Consider the following 25,290-nt stretch of genomic DNA (forward strand, 5'->3'; position numbering starts at 1 on the left):
CTCGTGTGGCTGCGATTAACTGTTCGTTTTTTGGCTTTTAAAAGCTTGTAATCACATTCCCATATATTTTGCAACTACAACACAACGGAGTAAGACGGTGAATTTTATGATACCAAATAACTGTAATGTGAATTTTATTGCAAGTCAACTTTTAATAAGCTGATTTTTAATACCCGGACAACGCCGGAAGGCACAGCTAGTATATATATATATTTAATATATAAATATATATTTTTTTTTTTTCAAAGTTTGTCGTGTGTCCGTGTGTTCGTCGGAAATCCGGCTATAGATCTAAAAATCTTGGAATAAATATCCCGTACCGAAGAGGATTTGATCTTGGATCAAACCGTTCACCAGTTTTACACCTAGCCCAATAGACTACGGAAGTCGAATTGCTAGCCTGCCAATATAAGGCATTATATCTGAGCAATACCTAACTGCTTTACGTATGACGCTGGTCATAGCAAAACGTCACGAGAAGCTGTTCACTCACATTATTAAACTGGCTAATAGCAAAACTTTCACTACTTCTTATTGTTTATAAGACAAAAAACTTTTCTCATGATATGTAGTTTGAAAGTTAGAATGTCAAATGTTGTTATATGCTAAATACAAATCAATTTTCTGTCCAAATACTCTTCAACCCGGCAACGCCGGGTTGCACAGCTAGTATATATATACACGTACATGTACATGTATATACAGACTGGAGGCTGTGCTCTAAAATAATTGCACTTGGTATTCATCAGGTAAACTTTCCTCATTTGTTGTGACTGTCCTAAAGAAAAAAATCAATTTGAAAGTTTGAAAACCTCTTTAACTTTGTTATGGGAGTACAAAGTTCTGACCAAAGGACAACCAAATTAAACTTCCTAACGAAAGCCTTAAAGGAGTGTTCGCAATGGCAAGACCTGAATTACCTATTTCCTGTTTTATCGTTCCATGATATGATGATTCAATTCAGGTTGAACATTTTTGAAAACAAAATAAATTAAATGTTACAATAATTAATAAGTTATTGTATAATCAAATAAAAGTTTTTATAAAATATTGACTCGAAGTATATTATTGCTAAAGCTTACCAACAAGGTAATAATTTTGTTCCCAAGTAGATCATCTACTTGTGTTTTTGAGTATGTTGGTCTTCTATATTTTATTTAATGACTGGAAGAACTCAAGCTACAGCAGTTAGGCTATATCCTAAATACAAACAAAGAAAGCATTTTGGTTGGTACATACTTTGTTAAGTGTGATCTCTTCAGTGCTGTCTCTTATTTTAGACAGCTTTACAAATAAAGTTTTATATTGAATGTCGTTGATTTCTATGGTCAATAGTACTAATCAGTTATCCAAGTATGCAGTCTGTTGATTCGGTAAGATTGATTTCTTAACATACATATAGCAGTCAAGTTCACCTTCAATGGTACCTGCTGTATGTTGCCAGCAGTCTACAGTTTCATAATAATATTTGGAACTAACTTCTCATTGTGGCAATTGAGGTATAAAAATATGTTTATGATTTTTACTGACCGTAATACAGCGGATGTCAGAAATAGTCCACACCAACTGGACTTGACCAAATTTATTTCAGTTGCCGTATATGCAATATATATTGTTTGTATATTCGTTTTTATACACAGTAGTAGAAGGAAGCGATTAGATGATTAAAGAATTTCTGCCAAAAATGTTAATATTAAATAATTTTATCATAATATTTGAGCTAGTTAAATCAACAACTTTTGAAATAAAACACTCATCTGCAATAATTCTAGATATAATATGTGCGTGTCGTTAGAACAAAATTATAGTGGCAGTTTTCTTTGTGTTATGTTCCCTTTGCTGATCACTGTGTTAATTATCATTGTTCTGGTTTCTGGGCAGGGTGCTTGCAGGTGTGTCCAATGGTGTACCGGGCGTGTTTTCTTCAATAAGCCCTGCATCAGAAAGGATTTTTATGTGTGAAGAAACGTAGAAACTTCTGTGTACAATGCAAGAATTATATGCATGTGTTGAATGATATTTGCGTTTTTCTTTTTTAACTCATGAAAATACATTATCTTATGTCTCATACTCTGACGTATTTATATATGAAACTCTGTTACATATTACAACAAAATACTTGCAAAGTTAAAACAAAACTATGTTGTAAAAAGCCTATAGGAATATAGACTTTAAAATGTAACCTAAAAAATAATCACTCTTCAGTTCTGTTCAATGAACAACAAAATAAAGTGAATACACTAAATGAAATAAAAACTTTAAATTAAGCCCCCAAAAGACATCGATATACAATGCTTGCAGTTGATAAATTTGTAAAAGATCTAAAACTTTCTTGTTGTTGATATTTGTAAAGTTAGTAGTACACTTGACAACAAACTATAGATACTTTGATTTCTGAACCAACCAGCATGAAGGATACATCATCTTTCCTAAACAACCAATAGTTGTTTTGTGTATTAGTTTGTATTGATTCGTTAGCTCAGGCTACAAAAACATTAATACCAAAGATATACCATTTATTATAGTGTTAAGGTTTGATCAGAGTTAGATCATAAATAATGAATGACATGCAATTTAAACAAAAATCATTTTTAGGTTTATTGCAGCATACCTGGATTATAAATATCTTATTACGATTGTTGTAAACGCTTGAAATAAATGCTAAAAGGAAAACATGTTGATGCAGATGTGACTTTTGTAGAAACATTGACAACTTAAATACTACAAAGTTATAAAAATCTTGGATCAAAAAGGTTTTTTGGCATTAATTTTTGTTGTTAAATAAATAGACGCCTACCACTTCCTGATGAAGCTTCATGGCTTATTATTCTCTTTAGTAGAGTTTTGTAATACTTCAACCCTCCAGCAAACTGCTTTCTCGTAAAGTTGGAGCGATTACTGGTGAGGAGGACCAAGCAGCTTACGGCAGTTCCTAAAGCAATTAAGACAGTTATACAAGGGATGATATAACAACTGCAAAAAAAGCACATCAGTAGATGCTCAGCATTAGCGGTGAGAAGATTATTGGTCACTGAGTCTAGACAGTATCTCTGTTATTTCTATTTCTAATAATCAACTTTCGAACTTTGACTGGTCCCATAGCACTTCAGTTCACTCAAGCCATTATAGAGGATGACTCCCATTGCATGGATAATTTTAAACAATAAAACTAGCATATTTATTATACTTGACTTTGACATATAATCTTTTATTTTTAAATATTGTGGATGTCTTCATAGGTTTGCAATTCAAGATCCATGACCAACCGGCTTTTGTGTGGTTTCTTCTAATGAGGTACTATCATAGGCATCCAATATAGAAGTGTATGAGATAAAACATACCCCACAAACTATTGATGACCAAAAGAAGCATCGCATTTCCAAATGTGATCGTCTGTGAAATTTGGGTCAGCCTGGTGATAAATAGAGACAAGGTGAGGAGAAGGTAGGCAGCCGCATATCCAGCCAATGGAACAAAATACTCCTACAAACAGTAAGAGTTTGTAACGTATTTATCATCTGGTTAATTTCTACCAAACTTATTTGAGAAATATATGATTATACCACGCCTTAAATATATGGCTTATTATATCTTTGATTATTATATCTTGTATCAGTAACTCTGTCTTAGCATTCAAGCATGGCATATAAGTAGTATAAATTCAGTATATTGTTATTGTGTCAAAAACAAACAATGTTATAGCATCTGCTCTTCATAAATGTTGGCGAAGAGCAACTTAATGAAATAAAAGAAAACTTGCATCGAGAACCTTATAAAGCTAGTGAAATTAGATTTAAAGTGCTCTGAAAATAATTATTATAGTAATTGTCGCCATGTTTACCTCCAGGCAAAATAGACCAAAGTTTTGCAAGAGACTCATTGGTATCCAAGTGCGTTATAATGAGCCAACTCTTTTCGTAATGGATTAGCTTAAAGTTAATCTTAGGTTTTGTGGAAACCCTATGCTGAGAGGAAACTCAGTATAGAGTTTTCGTGTGGGAGTACTTCCTTACTTTTAGCTGCTGGCTATTGGTTTCTGTCAGGCTTCTGTTTCTGTCTGACCTTTTCCGAGTTTTCCAAATAACATAGCTAAATGTTCCAACCATTCCAATGTCTACAATTATGGCTGGAGCAAAATATCTACAACATAAAACATAGTTTATTGAACACAAATATTATAATCAGATCATAGTTAGGCTGTGTCAAGGTTTAATGTTCCGCAGTGCTCTGTTTTGTTAATTGTATCCAAGAAGAGCAAGATTTTCAAGCTTGTTGTTGTCTGAAAGCATTTATAAGTATATCTTTAAAATTCATTTCATGTAAGACTTATTTTGTAGTTGGTGAACTGGAGAGACATTTGATTGTACTGAAAGTGTTAAATTTACTAAAAATGTCTGCATTTGACTGAATATGTATAACTAAAGGTATAGAACAATGACAGATGTTAGGATTATGTCAGACTATTTTCTATGGTATTTTGTCAATTAAGCAAAAGGGAAATAGGTTTTAAAAACATTATCGACTCACAGTAATATGCGAAAGACGTTGCCAGTGGTTGAGGAAGAGATCCAACAAAATGCAGCCGATAGCTTATAGTCGTCTGTGAACAGTGGTACGCACGCGACTATGGCAGGTAGTAGCCATCCCAAAACTGTGTAGAGTCTGAATGAATTAAGATCATAATCCAGTAAATATAAAGCTTGAGTAAGTATAATCACAGCTGCTAAATCATAGTTTTTTTGTCAAACATGCAAGGTTTTTTTTACCACTTTTCAACGTCAAAAATAAATTGTGAAACCTTATTGAGAAAGGCCTTTAATAGGGAGTAAACTACACTTACTTTTCATGTTTTGAAGTGTGTTTCTCCTTGATCATGATAAAGTAAACAAAGATGGTCAGATTGCAAATCCAGATCATTTCAGCAAAACCTGTTAAAGGAAAATGTATAAAAAATAACTTTTAAAAATTTTTTTCAGAACATATATGCAAGTTTTGAAAATACAAAAGCAAACTTCAAAATAATTTAAATTATCATAACTTTGATTGATATCTCACAGAAAAATTGGAGGAAGAATCCTTGAGCACGACAAGAAGGTGTCCCAGAATCTTCCGGTCTTCCAGAAAACTGTAATATATTTAGCAACTGTCAGTGAACCACTTCAACTGAAACTTTCTAAATAAAGAAATATCAACACATATTACTTCGCTTGTCTCTCTAAAATGGAATATATAGCAGGATGATACATGAGATAATCCGTTGACTGAATCATATTGTCAGACTCACTTGCAGACTTAAAGAGACAGTGGTAGATTAGTAGACAAGTATTGTATGCTGTTAGGAACAGCAATAACATTCACACTACATCTAGCTAGCTGTGATTAATTACATTTGTCAAACATAAAATCTCAATTTCATTTAAAAACATTTTTGGTGATGGCTTTTTAGAATATATTTATTTGTTATTATCATATATATATACTAGGTGATTGCTCGGCGTTGGCCGGCTAATAAAAGTCTTTGCACAGAAAATTTATTTATATTTAACATATAACAATAGTTACCATTCTAACTTTCAAACTTCATATCATGCAAAAAATGTTTTGTGCAGGTCAAATAAATTGACAAACAAAATAAAACAACCATAAAAGTGTTTAAATGTAAATGTGAAATAATTAGCAAGTAATAGCTAAATTAAGTCTGCTACGTTAAGCTAAATTAATTTTGCTACGATTACATTAGAAAATGATTTGGTAATGATACAATTAATACGAACTGAGAAAAAAAATAAAAATTCTGAATATGTTGAATTAAGAATATCATTTTGTGCATAGAAGTGTGTGTGTATAAAAAAGGTTACTGTTCTAGCAGAAGCTATCCATCAAAACTTTGAATACGATGATACCAGTACTTCTTGATACTGGTACAAATGTAAAAATGAGATATAGGAGTGTCTCTGTCTGGTACTTTATCTGACCGAACGGTGAGAAAATGGAGAGGCTGTTCCTACTCAATATAATACAACTGTCCGCGTGAAAAGTATTAGTAATTTAGCAATTTAGCAATAGAACCTTACAAAAACCGGAAATAGACGTCCACGACGATGTGAAAAAGTATTGTGTTTCATAGAGTTTCAATTATTACGTCATTTAGTGTATGAAATCGGGAAAAGTAACGGCTTTGAGTCGTAAGAGCCTTTGTGGTCTGGTGGTTAGACAATTGGATTGTAAACCTGCAGTTGCAATAACCAAGAGATCAATTCGGGTGAGATGTGAGATTTAAATTCAAGATTATAATGACTATAGATGGACAGAAATCCAAACCAATGATGACAGATGACAAACTTGATAAATATATAAATAAGATATATAAATCTGAAAGTTTATTGACTTTCATCGTCTGTCATTACCTGTCTGTCCAGCTATAGTTATTAAAATCTTAAAATGAAAAGCTTTGTGCTGGATATGAACTCACAAAGATTGCAGTAACCAGTTTCTAAATGCTGTCTAACCACAAAACTATGCGGTTTTTACAATGCTATCGCTCATACCATATACTGTAAGCACTCCTACAATGTGTGTGCGTGCGCGCGTGTGCGTGTTTGTGTGTTTATTTTCATCAACAGAAACAATACAGAAAAATAAACTGCATATTAGTAAATATACCAGGTTAAATACAAATTAGTGAAAAAACGAAAAACTATAGCAAAATTCACTCAACCTGAGCACGAGATAATGATGATGGAGCCATAGGTGCACTGTAGCCCAGCTAATGTCGCGCAAGCCCCAACAACAGCCAACAGCAGCAGAACAAAGGCAGGCCTCAGCCCACCCCGGTCAAAAAGACAGGAGATATCATTTTACTTGTTTTTCAAGGTCAAATTTGTTTACAATTTTCTTCAATCTGTCAGGTAGGTTATTCCAATAAAGGGTTGTTTGATATTGAATAGTTTTTTGCCCAGCACTAGATGTAAATAAGGGAATATGAAGATTTAGAAGAGAGTGACGAGTGCTATAGGAGTGTGGTGGTCCTCCATTCCCAGATGAATGAAATACAGTATGACCCCTTAGCAGCAGCTTTAACGTATACAACTTATCTATTGGTAAAATATTAGTTTGAGTAAACAATTCTTTTAATGGATAGTCAAAGGGTTTATGACATATAATTCACACTAGCTTTTTCTGAAAGACTTTAATTTTATTTAAAAATATGTCAGGTGAGTTGTCCCAAGATTCGAGGCAGTGAATAAGTTTAGAATTCACTATGGAGTTATATAATGTAATCATTATTTCTCGTGGGAAGTACTTTGATAACCTATAGAAAAGTCCAACCGCTGGACGAAGGTCCTTTAGTATGTTAGATATATGAGTAGACCAATTCAGATTATTATTCATTATCATGTGAAGAATCCATTCTAGAAACGTTTACTCTATAGTAAATTTACATTATAAGAACAGTAAAATACATGTAAACTGCCTCATCCGTTCCAAGATCTTTCCAAACTCGCCCCTGTGGCCATGCAAAACAGGAAAAACTTTACTTAACTATTTTAATTTGTAGACTGTACCGTAACTGCAGTATTATTGGTTTGCATTGGCAACTTTTCTCCTTAATATGATCAATATCCTGATTTTATAGACCGATATTGCGGTAATTTTACAACAAGTTGATGGGAACTGCACACTTTCGACGTTTATTCACAACGATTTGCCTATTTTTTCTAAACAGCAAAGTCTATTCTGCAAATTAAAACTAATAACAAATATTTTGTACATATACAGTAAGGCAAAACAACAGGATCTTTTTACTATGAAAAACTGTTCTACCTGTTTGTCGTCCATTTGTACCCAGGGGTCAAGGTTAGGATAAAATATAATTTTCGACAATACTCCAACTTGTGCCATTCAGTTTGGTAGACCGACGATGTAACACCTGCACCAATCGATCGCCTCTAAGTATTTATAAACAATTGCGCAGCTATCCTACTTTATGCTTTTTTGATGATCTATTCTGACAAACTAGAATGTCGCAAAAGTTATATATAATAAGTATAATGCTATATGCAAGTTTGCAAGTGCGGCGAGACAAACTAACTCGTCCAGTTGGACAATTTACGTTATTTGAAATTTTTTACGATTGGTACAAAGCAAAAAATTCACGTAGTTTTTTTACGTTATCTGGAATTTACGTTATAGGAGTGTCTACTGTATACCCTTTTCCCAACTGCACATGCTAAATGGTGTACTAATTGATACATTGCTAACATGAGCTACGGTGTCCCTGTTATAAAATATTTTTCACCTTCTCTCTCTTCGTCCTGGCCACACTAGGGCGAATTTGTTTTCAGCCATATAATATCAACCAAAATTTCTCTCAAAATTAAAATTTGGCGATTGTTGTACTGATTACAATGAAATCACTAAAATGTTGATATGCTATTTGCCGAAATCCCTTCCACAACGCCGGAAAGAGATATGCAATGCTCGATATTTAAGTTCAGCGTTATTCATTATGGTAAAAACGGATTCGCAAACAGATAAGCGATAGAATTTTAGTTAAAATTTTGAAGTTTTGTAAAATATATACTAAAACTCTCTTCAAGTATGTGCTTAGTAAGTAAAATTCATTTAAGTTAGATATACATAGCAATATATATACCGGTATATATATTACTATATTTGCGATAGCTTCTCAAATAGAAATGTTTTTTAAATTATGCTATACAACAATAATTAACCAAAAAAGAAAAAAAGGCAACAGTGAGCTACTAAAATTGAACAAATGGTTTGACAAATAATGTTAAAATACTTTTCTCTGCAAAGAGAACGGTTATTATGTGGAAGATTGTTAAAACAGCAAGCAATGATATTTTCGAAACAATTGTTAGTGGTTGTATGCAATTTGTTCATATCACGTAAGTTGAAATAAGTTGAAAACCTGTAAATGTTATGTAGAAAATGAAGACACAAGCCATGAAAGATCTCGAAACCTATAACTGGCGTAAAACCAACATTTAGCGTAGATAAAGTCAAAAGATGCAAAGATTTGGAAGGATCATTCGTTGGATTAAGAGATGCTGCAATATGATGTAGATTTGCAATTAGTCGAAATGCTCTTTTTGCAACAAAAATAGCTCATTTGTGACATATCTCGGATTTAGATTATAATAAATGTGTATACCATAGACATTATGGCAAAAGATAAATTGATAATAAAATACAATGGCAGATTTTGAGTTTATGTATGATCTGCACACTGAAGCAGAGTCAATGACTTATTGATCTTGCTACAAATAGTGTCAAGATGATTACTCCAAGGAAGTCGGTCAGTCAAAACAAATCCTATAGCAAATCCTAGGCAATCTACAAGTGATAGATTGACTGTTAAACTTAAACCATAACTGTCATGTACAGCTTTCATCATTCTTTCTAGGCAAATTAGACACGCTGCTTCTGATTTTGCACTCAAAGTAAAGATTGGTCCACTAACTTTCAGTCATGAAGGCGTTTTTACAGCGCTTCAATATAAGTGTCGAAAACAACACGATCGACACAGCAAGCTCCGCCCATAAATATGTGACGTATGCTAGTTTTTTAGGAACGGAAGTTGGGGATATTTAGTCCGATTTAAAATGATAGAGATGGGTGTCTTAAAACCCATTATTATCTAAATTCAGCCTTCAAAATAATCTCGGTTTCTTATGAAATGTAGATGAGCTATTTGACATTGCCCGTAGCCTGTTACAGGATGTTTAATAGGCTGAACGCTGAGAAAAATGAGCTCGAAAAAGCGTGATAACAACGCTAGCTTGTGATAAAATCGCGTTTTTTGAGCTCATTTTTCTTGACCTTCAGCCTATTAAACACCCTGGTTTACAGTACCATAGGTGTATGCAAAGTTTCTTGGAATAAATCTGAGAAGATTATATATATATATATATATAAATAATCTTCTCAGACTTATTTTGTTTTTACTATTAAAAATAGTACTGGAGCAATAAGAGACCCTGTGGAACACCAACATCTATTTCTTGCGTCAAATATTTTTTGTCATTCATGACAACCTTTTGTAAAAATACGCTTGAGGTATTTGCAAGGAATTACTTTTAAAACCAGCAAATTTTAGCTTATGAAATGATATTTTGTGATTGGCACAGTCAAAAGCTTTGCTAAAATTCCAAAGCATTAAGGAAATCTTTTTATCTCTTGTTTTAATGTCTATACGGTCTGAGATTAGTTTATGAACAGCATCAGGGCATGAGTGACTGTTTTTGAAACCACACTGATAAGGATGTAAAATATCATTTTTGGGCAAATAAGAGTAGATGTGGATATTTAGGTACTTTCAAAACTATAAAATAGGGAGTGGTGAGATAGGGCTGAAATTTGAAAAGTCTTATTATCTCTTCCTTTGAACTAAAGAGTAACCCGTCCATGCTTTCATGTAGAAAGAAAACAGCTATCAATCAATGTTCTGTTAAACGCATCAGTAGTAATAGGTACAATGAAAGAGTTGCTTTTAACATCTTCACAGAAATATTGCCTAAGCCTGTTGCTTTTGAATTGGGTATGTTACTGATGCATTTTACCAAATCACGAGAAATAAGTTTTAAAAACTCTTTAACTGTGCTTTTCAAATCAGTGTTTTGACAAGACAAATAAGAATTAGCTGACAGTAAAACTTAGCTTGAGAGTTTACTTGCATCAGACACAAAATGCAAGTTTCATTCTGAAGCTGCCAAACAAGTGCCACAGTTTTGAGGTTTTTTATCTTTCACATTCAAAGTTTGCCAAGGTTTACGCGCATCCCTAAGTCTTGACTGTTTGAAAATTTTGTCAATACAATATGTTTCTTTTTCCTTTTAATAAAACTAGTGGCAAAATGTTTTTGTAAGCAGTCTAGTTTCCAGTTTTTTAGCTTTTTCTCCACTTTATCTTTTGCTGTACCTCTCTGTCAAACCAGATAGGTAAGAATTCTGATTGACTTTTCTAGTTTAAGAGGTGCCAACTTATTGACAGCTAAAGAAAACTTTTGAATAAATAGACTAATCTTGTCATTAGTGTTATTTTCAATCAGAATATCATTCCATCTGATGGAGGAAAACTCATTTGAAATATTGTCGGGTACAAATCTGGAGTAATACCAATAGGTGAGTTTCCGGAGAAATGAGTTATGTGTGCCACCAATATTTTTTAGAACAAATACCAAATTATGATCACTCATAGACAATTTAAGTAGCCTACTTCAAAAGATTTAGCGTGATAGGAGAAATTATTGTACACATGATCAAATAAGGTTGAAACGTTTGCAGGTACTTTTGTTGGTTCACCAATCAGATGTTTTAAAAACGAAGAATTACATATTTTGCTTTCCAACTAAAGCTCTCTCTTTTTTGTTCAACAAATTGACATTGAAATCACTCAATATCAAATTTTTTTTAGTGTTGCTGTGACACTCTTTCAGTAAGTCTAAAAAATTTTCTATTAATCTACTCTTGAATTTAAAAGCCTATAAACAAAAGACACTATTTAAGGTCGCGAAAAGACTGGAATGACTTTAATGAAAAGGCTTTTAGCATCTATTTCATTAATTGCAAATTCTAAACACTTGAAATTAATGAAGCGGTGAATATAGCATAACAAGCCACTACCCTGGGTATAGTTCTTATCATTTCTTATGATATCGTAATCGGAAATTTTAAAGTAATCATCACCATGTCAGCTTCAAAAAATATCTCGAAAAATAAATACCGGTAACTTTAAATTTATACTTGAAAACCAAATACTTAACTTGATTCATTTCAGAAAATAAACCTCTAATATTCAAAGGGGCAATGGAAAATCCTTTAGAGAGATCCATCATTCAAGAAGTTCGGCATGACATAAACGATGAGCTGATGGTATACTTATGCCATGTGAGATGGCATTTTGGTAGAATAGGGATGAAGAAAGCTTAACCTTCAAGGACCTCAATATTTTACCATCTTTGAACAATCTTTAGATAAAGGTATTAGGGTCAATATCTTTGATACCTTGAATAATTTTATTGTCATCTACATCGAGTGGCACACTCTTAGCAATAACAATATTTTTTAAGAGAATCCGGATCAATGGATATTCTGCAGGACAACATCAAACGGATCAGATTTCCAGCAATGCGTAACTCGTTTAGCGATGTTTCGTGATTGGGACTAAATCATAATCCTAGGATTGTCTGACTTGAAGTTGTAACTAGTTACGGGCTCAATGATCGATGGCCCGTATTGACTGTTAATAGCTTTCCGTACCGTGCCTTGGTTAAATTATCTATGTAAAGAAAAGTTTGATAGAATTGAAGCCCCAATGTTGTTGTTTCCAACAAAAGCACTTTGCTGTTGTTTACGCTGAACTGATTGTTTGACAGCTGTGACTTGAACCTGTTGATCAACATCCATTATGGTAATATTTGAAGTTTAAAGCATATTTAGTTTGTTGCATGATTTACTTTTTGGGTTTAAACACATTGTGGCATTTGTTGATAGTTTCCGGGGTGTTTGACCTTAGACATTTCTAAGGTCAAACACCCCGGAAACACTGAAGATTCATTTTTGTTGTTTCAGCATAAGAACTTTCAAGTTCTTTGAGCTCATCAGGCAATGATTTTTGCATAACTAGTAGTTTGTTATCAAACTGGTTTGATGACCATAATGAACAGTTGATGAACTCAGCCTTAAGATTCTTTGTGGAAGTAGATGTTGATTGTAACTTGTCAATTTTTGCTTCCAATTCAACAACTCTGTAGATTAGGAATTCTACTGTAGTAGTCAATTTCAAGCAGCTCTTATATGTTTTGTGGCCTTTTTCAAAGTAGTGTATGAAGCACTTGTTGAGGCTTCATGATTAATTGTAGACAGACACAGGGGGGGCGCTGATTGAATACATGATGAAGAATTGGATGAAGACAACTTTGAAAGTTCACCAATGAACTTTGTTTTTTTGCTCATTAAGAGCCTTCTCTTGATCGTCTGTTAAAGTGGTTAATATCTTTTCATAGTGGGAAAAGATGTCAAGATTTGTAAGCTTGTTCACAAGTATTCTACTCGTAGTGTTGTAAAACTTCAGATTACACAATGTTGGAATATTGGAGTGAACAACGAGACCAGAATGGTCTATATTCTTCTTGATCGACTTCACTTTATAGTGGAATGATAAGTAAATCATAAAACCAAACTTGAAAACCTCATGAATGGCAGCAGTACAACATATTATTCTTTGCGGGTTTTTAAGCTTACCCAGAATTTTGTAGGTAGTTTTAGTCCTTTTGGTGTGATCTATTTTTTGTGCAAAGATTTGATCCTGGACAAGACATATGAAAGCCGACTGGATTTTATTATTTTACTTGTTTCTTCTTCAGAAATGTGACTGTCTAATTCATCTATCTGCCCTTTTTTATTAGTATCAAAACATGATTTTTCCTTCCCTTTTGATTTATCAGTCTTTGCTTTACTGAATGTTTTCAAACTTTAAAAGAACAGTGGAGAGAGCACAAATTATACAGCCCGTTGTGACATTGCGCCCAAAGCAACTCTCACAATACTATATACATATCATACATAGTGCTGCACGATATCTTTGCATGTACACTCGATTATTTGGTCTCAAAATACATGTATATCGAATATCGAAAAATATCAAACATTGGAGTTGTCTTCTTTCGATATATAGTGTTAGGCTTTGACATGAACGATATGAGAGGATATTGGTTAATATCGGTTGAAAAACAGGAGTTGTCACCTCGTTACAATAAAGAAAAAAGACAACTCCATTTTTGCAAAATAAAATCAGCCGATACTTCGATAAAATATCGTCTTTGATATTCATATCGACTTGAAAACTGACCAAACATAAAATCATCCACTGAAATATATCATCATATCGAATTATAGCGTGTTATCATGCAGCACTAATCATACACAATACTACATTTTTAGATCGCTTTTCGAATTTAGTCATCAAATCAGGCATCATCTAAGTTGATCGATTTAATGTAATATTAATAGATTTATAAACATGTTTGACAATGTGACTAAACAAAGAGAAGAAGTATAACTCTTTAGAAACTGATGCATCATCACCAATAACCTTTTTAAGCAAGAAACAATCTTCTAACTGTACTCTAGGGATGAGCAGTTTATGGCATTAAAGTTTTTACATACTTACAGATAGAAATGTTATTGTGTATCCAAAAGTTGCCAGAAGGAGGTTGCATAGTATCCGCTAAAATAATAAATGCTAGGGCATAGAACTTTAGAAAGATTACGACTTTATTTATGCATGTGGTTGTAATAAACTTTATTGATTTGGAACCTTAGCTTTCAACCACAACACCAGCATGAAGTCTTAAAACTAATGCAAGTACATGTAATCAATACAAAAGTCCAAAACTAATCAAACGAATTGCAACATTGCCAAGTTTCCACTGTAAAATTAGAAGCAAATAAAAAACAAGAACATACAGATTAAAAATATAGTATAAAAATTCATAACTAGTAACTTTTGCTTCCTGGTAAATATTGACAAATAACTTGGAAACTTTCTGTAACAATAATTCTTTCAGTAATAATCTATATACATGAACTTAAGTGTTTGTCTGTTGTTTTTCTGCCATCTGTCGTATGTCTAGTTATAGCAATAAAATATGCACAAACCAAAAATGCTTTGTACTGAAGTTGAACTCAGAAACACCAGTTTTGCAAAGATGCGCACTAACCATAGCACCACACGACAACCTCACCATACTATAGAATAATTGTGAACATACTTATTACACCTGCCATTTTTTACGGGCGCAAAAGTAAAATACGTGCCCAGACTTTCCCAAAGGCTTGCACTTGCAAAAATATTATTGATTACCACTAGCATGCTTAAAGACCATGATTGCCTGAGAGATCATGATGCGTAACGATTATAAGAACAACTATTCCCAACCGTGGCAAAGTGGCTTCCAATCTGAGCATCTGCCAAATTTATGGAGCCGGTTCCAGTAAAATGCCATTTTTTTAATGCTTACTTCAGATGAATGGATGCGGCTCTTATTATAGTAAAGATTTAGCCTAGACTAGCTTTTGTTACTAGCTTAAGGTACTCAAACTCATCGGGTAAAAAAACTTAGCCAATGGCAACTACATTACCCACCATCATTTATAAGCTGTTTCAAATTTTGAACGATTGTGTAGCTTATATCTGTGCAATGCCGGGCATTCACCTCATAATAAAATAATGACATGTTACAGTTGTACATCGAAATAAAGATATGTCATCATTTTAAACTTATATAAATTATAACTATTGGTATAAACTAAATCATATATATAAACAAACATCTATTTCTTAATTTTTAATATGACTTCCTTCTATAATAAACTAAAGTGTCAACACCGTAACTTACTTCATGGGATAGCTGAAACCTCCTGAGCAGTAAAATGCAGGAGAAAGCCATCAGAAGAACCACAACAGATAACGAGCTCAACCCATATTTGAATTTCCGAGCGATTTCCTGTAAAAAACTGTGTTATCTATGGGCTTATAAAAACATGATTACCAATAATAACAATGTCAAGGAGAAAATTTTACAAAATACAGCAACATTGTAAAATCAGATAACGACAATCATTTACCAAAAGACTTTAACGTGTAATAACTGTAATCAGGGTAAACCTAAAATGATAAACTAAATAACTGTCATGCAATATAGCCATGAGAATGAGTGCTATAGGGTATATCTCACGCATTCTCCTATTGGAAGACCACAATCCAACAGTTCCACTTCATTTGTTGTATTCATGATGCTTTTCTACTAAAAATAAAAAGAATGTATAATATTAAGTACTATGCAATGTGCAATATGTACATGTCTTCCATGCTTAATAATTGCTTTTTCCACACTTTGAGAAAAGCTGTGAAACTTTTGTTTCTATTTTTAAAACTGTGGCATACCATATATGGCCATTTTATAGAATTCCAACTCATGAGTAATGCCTGTTAGTAATTATTAATGCATAAGTAATGCATATTAGTAGTTAATAATGCATAAGTAATGCTTGTTAGTAATTATTAATGTATAAGTAATGCATAATAGTAATTATTAATGCATAAGTAATGCCTATTAGTAGTTATTAATGCATAAGTAATGCTTATTACCATAGTTACTGTTTCCAAATTCAACTTCATGCACAATTTAACTAACGGAGGAAATTTGTCGACACTTGGAAACAATCTAAACTTACCCGGAGAAGCTGAAACTCGCAACTAGTTATTTTCGTGAGAGTTTATGAAATTTATTTTGAGCAACGGGAGTATTCTATACTCCCTTGATCTATTTCCTTGATATAAATTAGGTAATTGGTATTATCCTGTGGTCTTCGGTAAAATACTTCACTTACCGAATTTCATTTTTTATGGGAATGTTTAATCGGTTGACATGGTAACCACATTTTAAGGTATTTTTGTGGGTTTAACAAGTAAAATATGATCAAGAATCAGGTGTTCTATCAATAAAATATGAATGAAATGTAAGGTCTAATACCATTGTAGATCCTTAGTAACTCTAGCTCCAGTAGTATGACTAGAAAGATAAAACAGAAGTGGATAAGTTACATTTTGTGGACAAGTTACATGCGACGATCGACTGTTTTGAGTGTATGAATTGCGTTATGGGCTGAACAGAAGAGAGCTTAAAAACTGCCAATTTGCTGACAATATTTGTTTATGCATTGTTTGTATAACAAAATGTTTTTCTGGACATTTGAACTGACAGACATTGACTAGGAAAACATTGAATCAGATCTGGCTGCTTACCGGAACCACTTTACTCTGAAAGTGAAAGAGGAGGTCACTGTGAGTTCTACAGTTACATAAAGCATGAGGATGAGTTATCTGGTAGGTTCCTATCAACTTTAAAAGAACTATTGGTTAATGGCAACTTTCATACATGTGAGGATGTAAGGCACTCTGATGCAGAGTAGTTCGGAGAGAACTGTTCCAGCTGTTATATTGAAAAAGAGTCATGGCAGGAGCTAAAAGGGCTGCAAACCGGTCGTGCAAGTCCTTAAGACTATTTCTTTAAACTCAAAAAATTTAACATTATGCAAAATCAAATCGAAATTTGCCAAATTTAGAAATTCAATGAATTAGGTTTACCCTATCATCCATGTGTTTAAGCCATGCAGGTATCTGTGAGCTTGTCTTGGTCCTACTAAAGAAAACAAGTTCATCAGGAGAGAAAACTTTGCCTCCATTATGACTTATTCAGGTTGTCTTTTTCACATGAGCTTGATAACAAAAGCGGTTTTTTACAACTCTGGCTATGCCTTTTGGCTGGTACCAGCTTTTGATGTTTTTTTTCCATATAGAAGTTCTGCACCAGGGGTTTATAACAAAATGGTTAGTGAGCTGTAGTTCTTAAATGATAATTGCAGATATTTAGCAGAGGCTTGCTCCAGTCTTCACCGTGAGCAATGGCCACTGGCAAACTTTAAAACCAATACTTTATGAGATTCTCATCAAAGCCACTAATAATGATAAATATAGTATCAATAAATAATATAAATCACTAATAATAATTCAACAACAGATATTCTAAATGGATATTCTTATATAGTTGGTTGTTTGATTACTTACTGATCTAGCCAAGAAAACAACCTAACTACAATGGTTGCCTAGCCCTGAATGGCAACCATTTAATACCACTTTTTAAGTTAACTGTTACAGTTAAACTTAACAGTTCTTTGTGATAAATATATTACATAGTAAACAGTTTCTGGCTTTCTGCCAACTCGGTATAGTAGACACATACTGTAAAATCTCTAATTCAGTTCCATGGCACTCTATTTTTGCACTTTTTATCTATTGCTTGCAATTAATCTATGATGATCAAATAACCTTCATTGCAATTTGTTGGAGCTTGAAATATTTTTATTTCACTCTAAATTGAAGGCATACGGTAAAACCTCTAATTAAACGCCATGGCACTCTATTTTTCAAGCTTTCTTCTAGTGTGGCGGTCAATTGGAGGTGGCGTTCAAATAGAGGCTGGCGTTGTACTTTTCAAATAGCTTGTCAGAATTTTGGGAAGATAAATTTAGCCCTTTTACGGGCGAAGCAAATGCCACCTATATTTTGTCCTTTCTGGAGGTTCCAAACCGTTCATAAACCGTTCCAAAAGGTTTATGAACGGTAGTCCGTTAATAAACCTTTTGGACGCAATAAATCTGATAACTTACCTCCGACTTGTCAAAGATCTCTAAATAAAATATGTATAGGGAAGCCGAGAAATATCTCCACCATTTGTTATTTATTGCTTGCAATTATTCTGCGATGATATTATAACCTGTGCCTTGCTTTGCAATTTGTTAGAGCATTCAATTTTTAATTTCATATTAAATCATCAAAACATACTTTTATTTTATATTCATACTAGCTGCGCTACCAGGTTTTGCCCGAGTATTAATAAAAATCAGCTTATAAACAATGAGAAGTAATGAGAGCTATTAGCTATTAATAAGTATAAGTAACTTGCTATTAACCTGGCAGATTGCCAATAGGAAATTTTAGCAAGCTACTTAACTAATGACAACCACTTACTTACACTATCACCCTGCATGGTATGCAAAGCTGTTGGGTATGTGCTCCCATATAGTGACTTATATCAGCGTGCAAGCGACTCATTCTCTGTGGCCTATTGAATAGGGTGTCAGGCTGGTGAACGGTAGGGTCTGAGGTCAAACCTTTTTCGGTACAGAATTTTTATTCCAAGATTTTAGTAGCTATAGCTGGAGGGACCCACACACATACGCACATATCCACGTACTTTGAGAAATATATATATATATATATATATATATAGATTTAACAATGCTGAATAACAGCTTATTGCACTCATTGAGATATTTGTTACAATTTGCAGCCAAAACAGGCTTTTTTTGTGCAATAGAAGAGGAGTTATGAGCGTCGCTCCATTGTAAGCTGTGTTAAGATTGCTGTAGAAACGTAATGATGCTATTAAACAATAGCTATAAATCTGCAAATTTATAAGTTATATCATGATAATCTAACAAATGCTACAAATATATATTCATGAACAAGTGACATAAATGAACCATACTTATAGTACATGCAGAAACAAAAATTGTCGTTGTTAAAACAAAAGTATTTCCATCGTTTGCTCGGGTAGCTGCGTTCTAATTTTTGCTTTTGATGGAACTAACATCTTTTGGTTGTCCAATACCTTCCACAATGTTTTCTGACCTCATCTCATCTTCTGCACTGCTGAACAAGTTGATATTAGCGTCCAAACTGTTTTTTGGCAGAACAATACTTTTACAAGTTGCATTCAGCACAAATGCAATGTGTTAAAACTTACTCGCTCAACACAACCTTGACCTTAAAACTAGTCATTCATCTACCATCGTAAATGTAAACCACCTTTACATACGTACATGTACTTCGAAGTATTGAGACTGCGTTAAACGAGGAACTACTATTAGCCTTAGACAGTTATTAATTATTTTTATGATGTTGCTTTCAATGTTTTAACAAAAAAATGAAAAACTTTGGAATTGAACAACAAGAAAATTACTTGTTACCGATGTAAACAACTCATTGTTAACACGATTTTGTTGACACTTTTCTACTGATCAATTGATATTATGGGTTCCTGAAGATCAAAGAATGTTAAAGTGGCAGTCAAGCGGAGGTGGTGTTCAATTAAAGAGTGGTGCTATAGTTTTCCACTCTTCTCTCCGCATGGCAGTGAATTAGAGGAGTTGTTCAAATAAAGGTGGCGTTTAATTAGAGGTTTTACAGTATTTTTATTTTATAATTGCACTAGCCGAGGCATCGACGGGTATTAAAAAATGACTCATAAATGTATATGAAATGTAACGAATGTAGTTGCCATTCACTAATTTGAATAAGCTAGTATACGCATTGCTAAACTTACTATTAAAAGCCGTGAGAGCAAGCTTTTGTGACGTCGCATGTAACACATAGTCGCTATATGTATTTTAATAATTATAATGACTATCTGCCCGATGAATCCATTGTATCTTTTGTTGCTTAATGGATTAGCTTGTCACCTTGTGAACGGGAGGTTCCGAGATCAAATTCTCTGTGATATGAATTTTTCATTGCTAGATTTTATCGCTATAACTGGACATACGGTGCACAAAAAGACAAAAAGACAAACATCACGATTTATATATGTATATTTAATAATGTTGTATTAAAGCTCATTGCACTCATTGCACTCATCCGATGAAGGCCGTGCACTCATTGCACGGCCTTCATCGGATATGGGTATGTTCTTGGCAGACCTGGACAGGTATTTGGCAATTTGCGGTGGTCGCGATGGCAGCGGGGTTAGTCATATTATCACGGGTGACCTTAACATCGATACTCTAAAATCAAGCTCATCTGACTATTTGGATATCATACACCAATATAATTTTTCTAGCATTATCTCTATTCCTACTCGTGTTACTAATACCTCTCAAACTTGCATTGACCATATATTGATCAACTTCTCTGCCCCCAACTTAATGTGTGGAACCATTCTTAAAGATACCTCAGATCATATGCCCATTTCTGCAGTTTTTGATAATATTTTTAGCACTAATGAAAATACGCTTTTTACTAAGCGATGCTATAGAAATTATGACATATTAAAAATGCAGAAAACTCTTGGTTAAGTGGATTGGAACCTCCTTGTTTATCATTGCCTAGACCCTGACACTGCTTACAATAATTTTGAAGACAAAATTTTGGAAATCTTTAATCATTTTGCTCCAGTAAAAGAATTTACCATGTCTAAAAGGAAAACATTTTAAAATCCGTGGATTAACCAAGCGCTTCTAAAAGAAATGCGAAAAAAAATGTGCTATTTCAAAAGCATAAAAATTACCCCTTTAGCCCGTTATTAAAACCTAGCTATATTCAACAACGGAATAAAGTGTCTAGCTTAATAAGACAGGCTAAAACTGACTATTACACTCAATTAGTAAATGATTTGACTGGTAATCCTAGAAAGCTATGGAAAGCTATTAATGAAGCTTGCGGACGCAAAAATAGCTGTCATTCGACTATTGAAAAGCTTATAGATAATGATAAACACACCCTTTGTGAACCCTTAGATATAGCAAATTCTTTTAACACTTTCTTTACTGAAATTGGGCCAAATCTAGCTAAGAAAATTCCATCCTGTCCAAGCTATCCATACTCTGAGCAAACGCAACATAAACCATTTACTTTCCATCTAATTGATGCTGACTTGGTTGCCAAACTCTTAAAAATTTAAATGAGCACAAAGCTGAAGGTATCGATGGAATTCCTGCGAGGTTAGTTAGGGATAGCGTGGACTTCATTGCCGCTCCTTTAGCGCACATAATAAATCAATCTATCCTGACTAGTTCAGTGCCTTCTAAAATGAAATGTGCCAAAGTTTTACCTATATATAAAAACAAAGGTAGTAAATCCAATCTAACTAATTATCGCCCTATTTCCATACTCCCAATTTTTTCTAAAGTGTACGAATCAGTATTAAACACCCAGCTACAATTGCACATTCAAGAAGAAAATATAGTATCTAGCTCCCAATATGGTTTCCAATCAAACAAAGGTACTCACCATGCTTTAATAGAATTTGTGAACAATGCATTTGCAGCGCTAAACTCCAGCTTGGTGATTATTGGTATATTTATAGACTTTTCGAAGGCATTTGATACCCTTGACCATTCAATCCTCTTGCATAAACTTCAAAACCTAAACTTTGAATACAACTCTATTGATCTAATAAAACATTACCTAACTAATAGAACACAATGTGTAAATGTAAACAAAGTCACATCTCAGTCTCTAAACATTACCTGTGGGGTACCCCAGGGATCTATCTTGGGTCCTACCTTATTCCTCCTCTATATCAATGACTTAGTTCAAAGCGCAAATTCTTTTGAAGCAATTCTGTTTGCAGACGATACCACTTTATTTTTTGAGAGTGACAATCTAAATAGAGACATGGCTCAAATCAACCTGAACCTAGAGAAGTTAAAATTTTGGTGTTTAGCTAATAAACTGACGTTAAACATAGATAAAACTAATTATATGATAATAAAAAGTCCCCAAAACAGATTTCAATTAAACGAAGTGGTTTATTTAAATGACAGACAACTGAATTACTCAAATAACGTTAAATTTTTTGGAATTATCATTGATAGCTCACTAAGCTGGAAAGACCATATTGACAGCCTCCGTTCAAAACTTAGACAAAGCTTAGGTCTGATTTATATAGCGTCAGGATTATTACCTAGAAATGTTTTGATTTTGCTTTACAACAGTCTGATCAACAGTAAAATTATCTATTGTATTGAGGCTTGGGGAAATGCACCACGGAGTCACCTAAATAAAATTTTGGTAATTCAAAATCGATTATTGAGAATAATTTTTAATAAATCCCCCACCTATCATACTTCTGATCTTTACAAAAAAGCAAATATTCTACCTATTCATGATTATATCTTTTACGTATTTGCACATTGGCTCATTCTGAATTTAAAAGCTATATTAAGTCTAAGCCAGATCCACCTTATGATACCAGAAACTCTCAATTTTCTCTTCCCTTGCCACCTTCGACCTCCGCTGTTGGCCACAGGAACGCTGCCTGGAACGGACTGCCGGTCGGATTAAGGCGGATTGGAAATCACACTGTTTTTCGAACTACTCTGAAACAATGGCTCCTTGACTCTCCGACATAGCTTTTTTGCAGTAAATGAACTTTTGTTTTTGTTGACTGTCTACCCGGGCTCTACACCTCGACTAGCTACACTATTGTGCACGTGGGCCCTCATCATTAAATATAGATTGATTTTTCTATTATGTTTTTTTTATTCTTTGATGAAAATACAAACAAACAAACTCATTGATATGTTTGCTACAGTTTGTAGCCAAAACTAGTTATGAGTGTCAATCTATTGTAAACTGAGTTTAGATAACTACAATGATGCTGTCAAACAATATGCTATAAATCTGCAAATTTATAAGTTATATAAAAGTAATTTATTCTATGGTACAACATATATTCAAGAATAATTGACAAAAACAAACCATAATTATAATACATGCAGAAACGAAAATGAGCATAGTTAAACCGAAATACTTGCGCCATTTGCTTGGCCAATTGCGTTTGATTGCTGCTTTTGATGAAATGAACAATGACTGTTCAATATCTTTTACAATTTCTTCTGACTTCAACCTATCTTCTGTACTGCTAAACTAGCGTCCAAACAATTTTTTTAGTAATGCAAAACTTTTACGTTTTGCTATTTGAAAAACTTTTTATGAAAATGATAAACTTGTAGACGCATGCGCGCTTAGTACAAGCCTAGACTGAAAATAGTAAAACAAATTCCATCATAATTGTAAACCGTTTTTCACATACGCCAAAGAATCAAGTATCAAGATCGCGTTAAACAAAAAACTTCTATTAACCTGATACATTTATTGACTATCGCTAGAGCTTTAGTTTCAAAGTTTAAAAACCGTAAGCTTTGAAAGTAGAAAATCGACTTCGATACTAACAGCAACAACGAAAGAATTAATTGTTATTTATTTATGTAACTGAGTCCTTTATATATGTTATGTTTAGTTATTTTGTGGACATTTTTCTACTAATTACTTTTTATAATAGACTTGTAAAAATAAAAGAACGTCAAAGTGGGTCTCAAATAGAGGTGGCGTTCTATTAAATGGTGGCGCTTAATTTTTCAACCCTTTTTCTATAGTGACGGTTGAATAGTGGTTGCGTACAAATAAAGGTGAAATTGAAATAGATGTTATACTGTATATGTATTTACATAACAGTTTTGTTCCTTTTAGCAACTCAAGTTTTACATCTTTTTTACTAGTTGCAAAGTTGCCATTCTATTTTTATTTTGCATTTGTCTTTTTATTAGCATCTAAATCGTTGGATGATTTAACATATTTTTAAGGTTAGGTTTTCATTCCTACTATGAGTTTTTGTACTGAGCATGATGATTACTTTTCACCTTTGACCTTCTCAGCTTCTTAGCCTTCTCTGTTATTCTATCTTATCAGTTGCTAATGCAACGCTTCAGATCAACTGTTAGGCACTCGGTGTCTTTCAAAAGTGAAAACTGGTTCTAACAAGTTCTTCTCTTCTATGCCATTGCCTGAATTCGCCCAACGGCTAGTGTCAAATTGATGCGTATATAGAAACTCAATGTATTATGCTTGAGTACGGTATATATTGAATGAATACAAGTAGACTGCTCTTGACAACACTGGGATATTAACTGAGGACACATTTCACACAGGATGATAAAAACAACATGATGAAATAGGATGTGATACACCACAACTAATGACCATAGTTAACCCACCAAATGACCATAGCTAAACAATGTTAGCTGACATCATATTATGACATCTCCTTTTTTTTCCAAAATAAGACTTGTGGTTGGTTGCGTTGTGAGAAAATTCAAAAGCAATATCCACCCAATCCAAACAATATCTAAGCAATGGTGTCTGTAAGCTAAAGATAAAATGAAGCTAAAATAACACATGAACTTGTTCATGCTGCTTGCGATCTACCCTACTACAGATATAATATATGATAGCAAACTCCATGCATAGTAGCAATAAGCCATATTAGCCATAAAATATGCTAAGCAAGTATAATATATATGACAGAAAACTTCATGCATATGTAGCTAGACAAGTAATATCATAATTTGAAAATGTCACATGAAAATTGTGCAGGATTTTTCATGATTCACTGCATTTTTCAGAGCAAGTACCAGCTATTTGAAGTAAACAATTGTATCCTTATATTTGGATGGCAGCCTATGTTCACGCTGCGGTCGCGGAGAACGAGGGAGATCTCGGGCAGCTATATTTTCTGGTGGTACCACTGCTGGCATCTCTTTAGCACTTACCTCCTCACCATCCAGATTTACCTCACCTGCATCACTAAACACATCACTCTCACTTACCTTTCCAGCTTTACGAATATCTTTTCCCACATGCCTTTCTGACCAGATATGAACGCTCGCTTACCTGACTACCTACTTTTCCTCTAACCCACGGTCCATTGGCCATTTTAAATTAGCAATCTTGCCCCTTGTTCAACTGCATCTTTTCGTTTCCAGCCCGACTGTCAAAGTAAAACTTGTCTCGCTCTTTTTGTTCACCCAACTGCTCTCGTAGCTTCATTAAGTCATACGACTGCACTGCATATTGTTTAGT

At 33.7% G+C, this 25,290-nt stretch overlaps 1 protein-coding gene across 1 annotated transcript; it reads right to left on the reverse strand.

Annotated features, from left to right (window-relative positions):
- Positions 1-1,645: 1,645 nt before the first annotated feature.
- On the reverse strand, positions 1,646-25,069 carry LOC137387985 (uncharacterized). Its single transcript, XM_068074502.1, has 6 exons — positions 25,038-25,069; positions 4,528-4,662; positions 4,014-4,140; positions 3,342-3,483; positions 2,798-2,932; positions 1,646-1,934 (listed from the first exon to the last, which is right to left on the reverse strand). Exons 1-6 carry the CDS (start codon positions 25,067-25,069, stop codon positions 1,852-1,854), a joined length of 654 nt encoding a protein of 217 aa, XP_067930603.1. The 3' UTR covers positions 1,646-1,851.
- Positions 25,070-25,290: the final 221 nt, after the last annotated feature.

This window comes from Watersipora subatra, chromosome 2, assembly GCF_963576615.1.
Source record: "Watersipora subatra chromosome 2, tzWatSuba1.1, whole genome shotgun sequence".
Classification (NCBI taxonomy): domain Eukaryota; kingdom Metazoa; phylum Bryozoa; class Gymnolaemata; order Cheilostomatida; family Watersiporidae; genus Watersipora; species Watersipora subatra.

What these genes read in the sequence shown, in the direction of transcription:
- LOC137387985 (XM_068074502.1), bottom strand. Translation starts at nt 25,069, where the DNA reads ATGTGGGAAAAGATATTCGTAAAGCTGGAAAG. An exon ending in CCAATAGCCAGCAGCTAAAA is followed by an intron (nt 3,484 to 4,013) that starts GTAAGGAAGTAC and finishes TACTGTTTGTAG; the next exon opens with GAGTATTTTGTTCCATTGGC. An exon ending in TGAAGCTTCATCAGGAAGTG is followed by an intron (nt 1,935 to 2,797) that starts GTAGGCGTCTAT and finishes TTTCTGATGCAG; the next exon opens with GGCTTATTGAAGAAAACACG.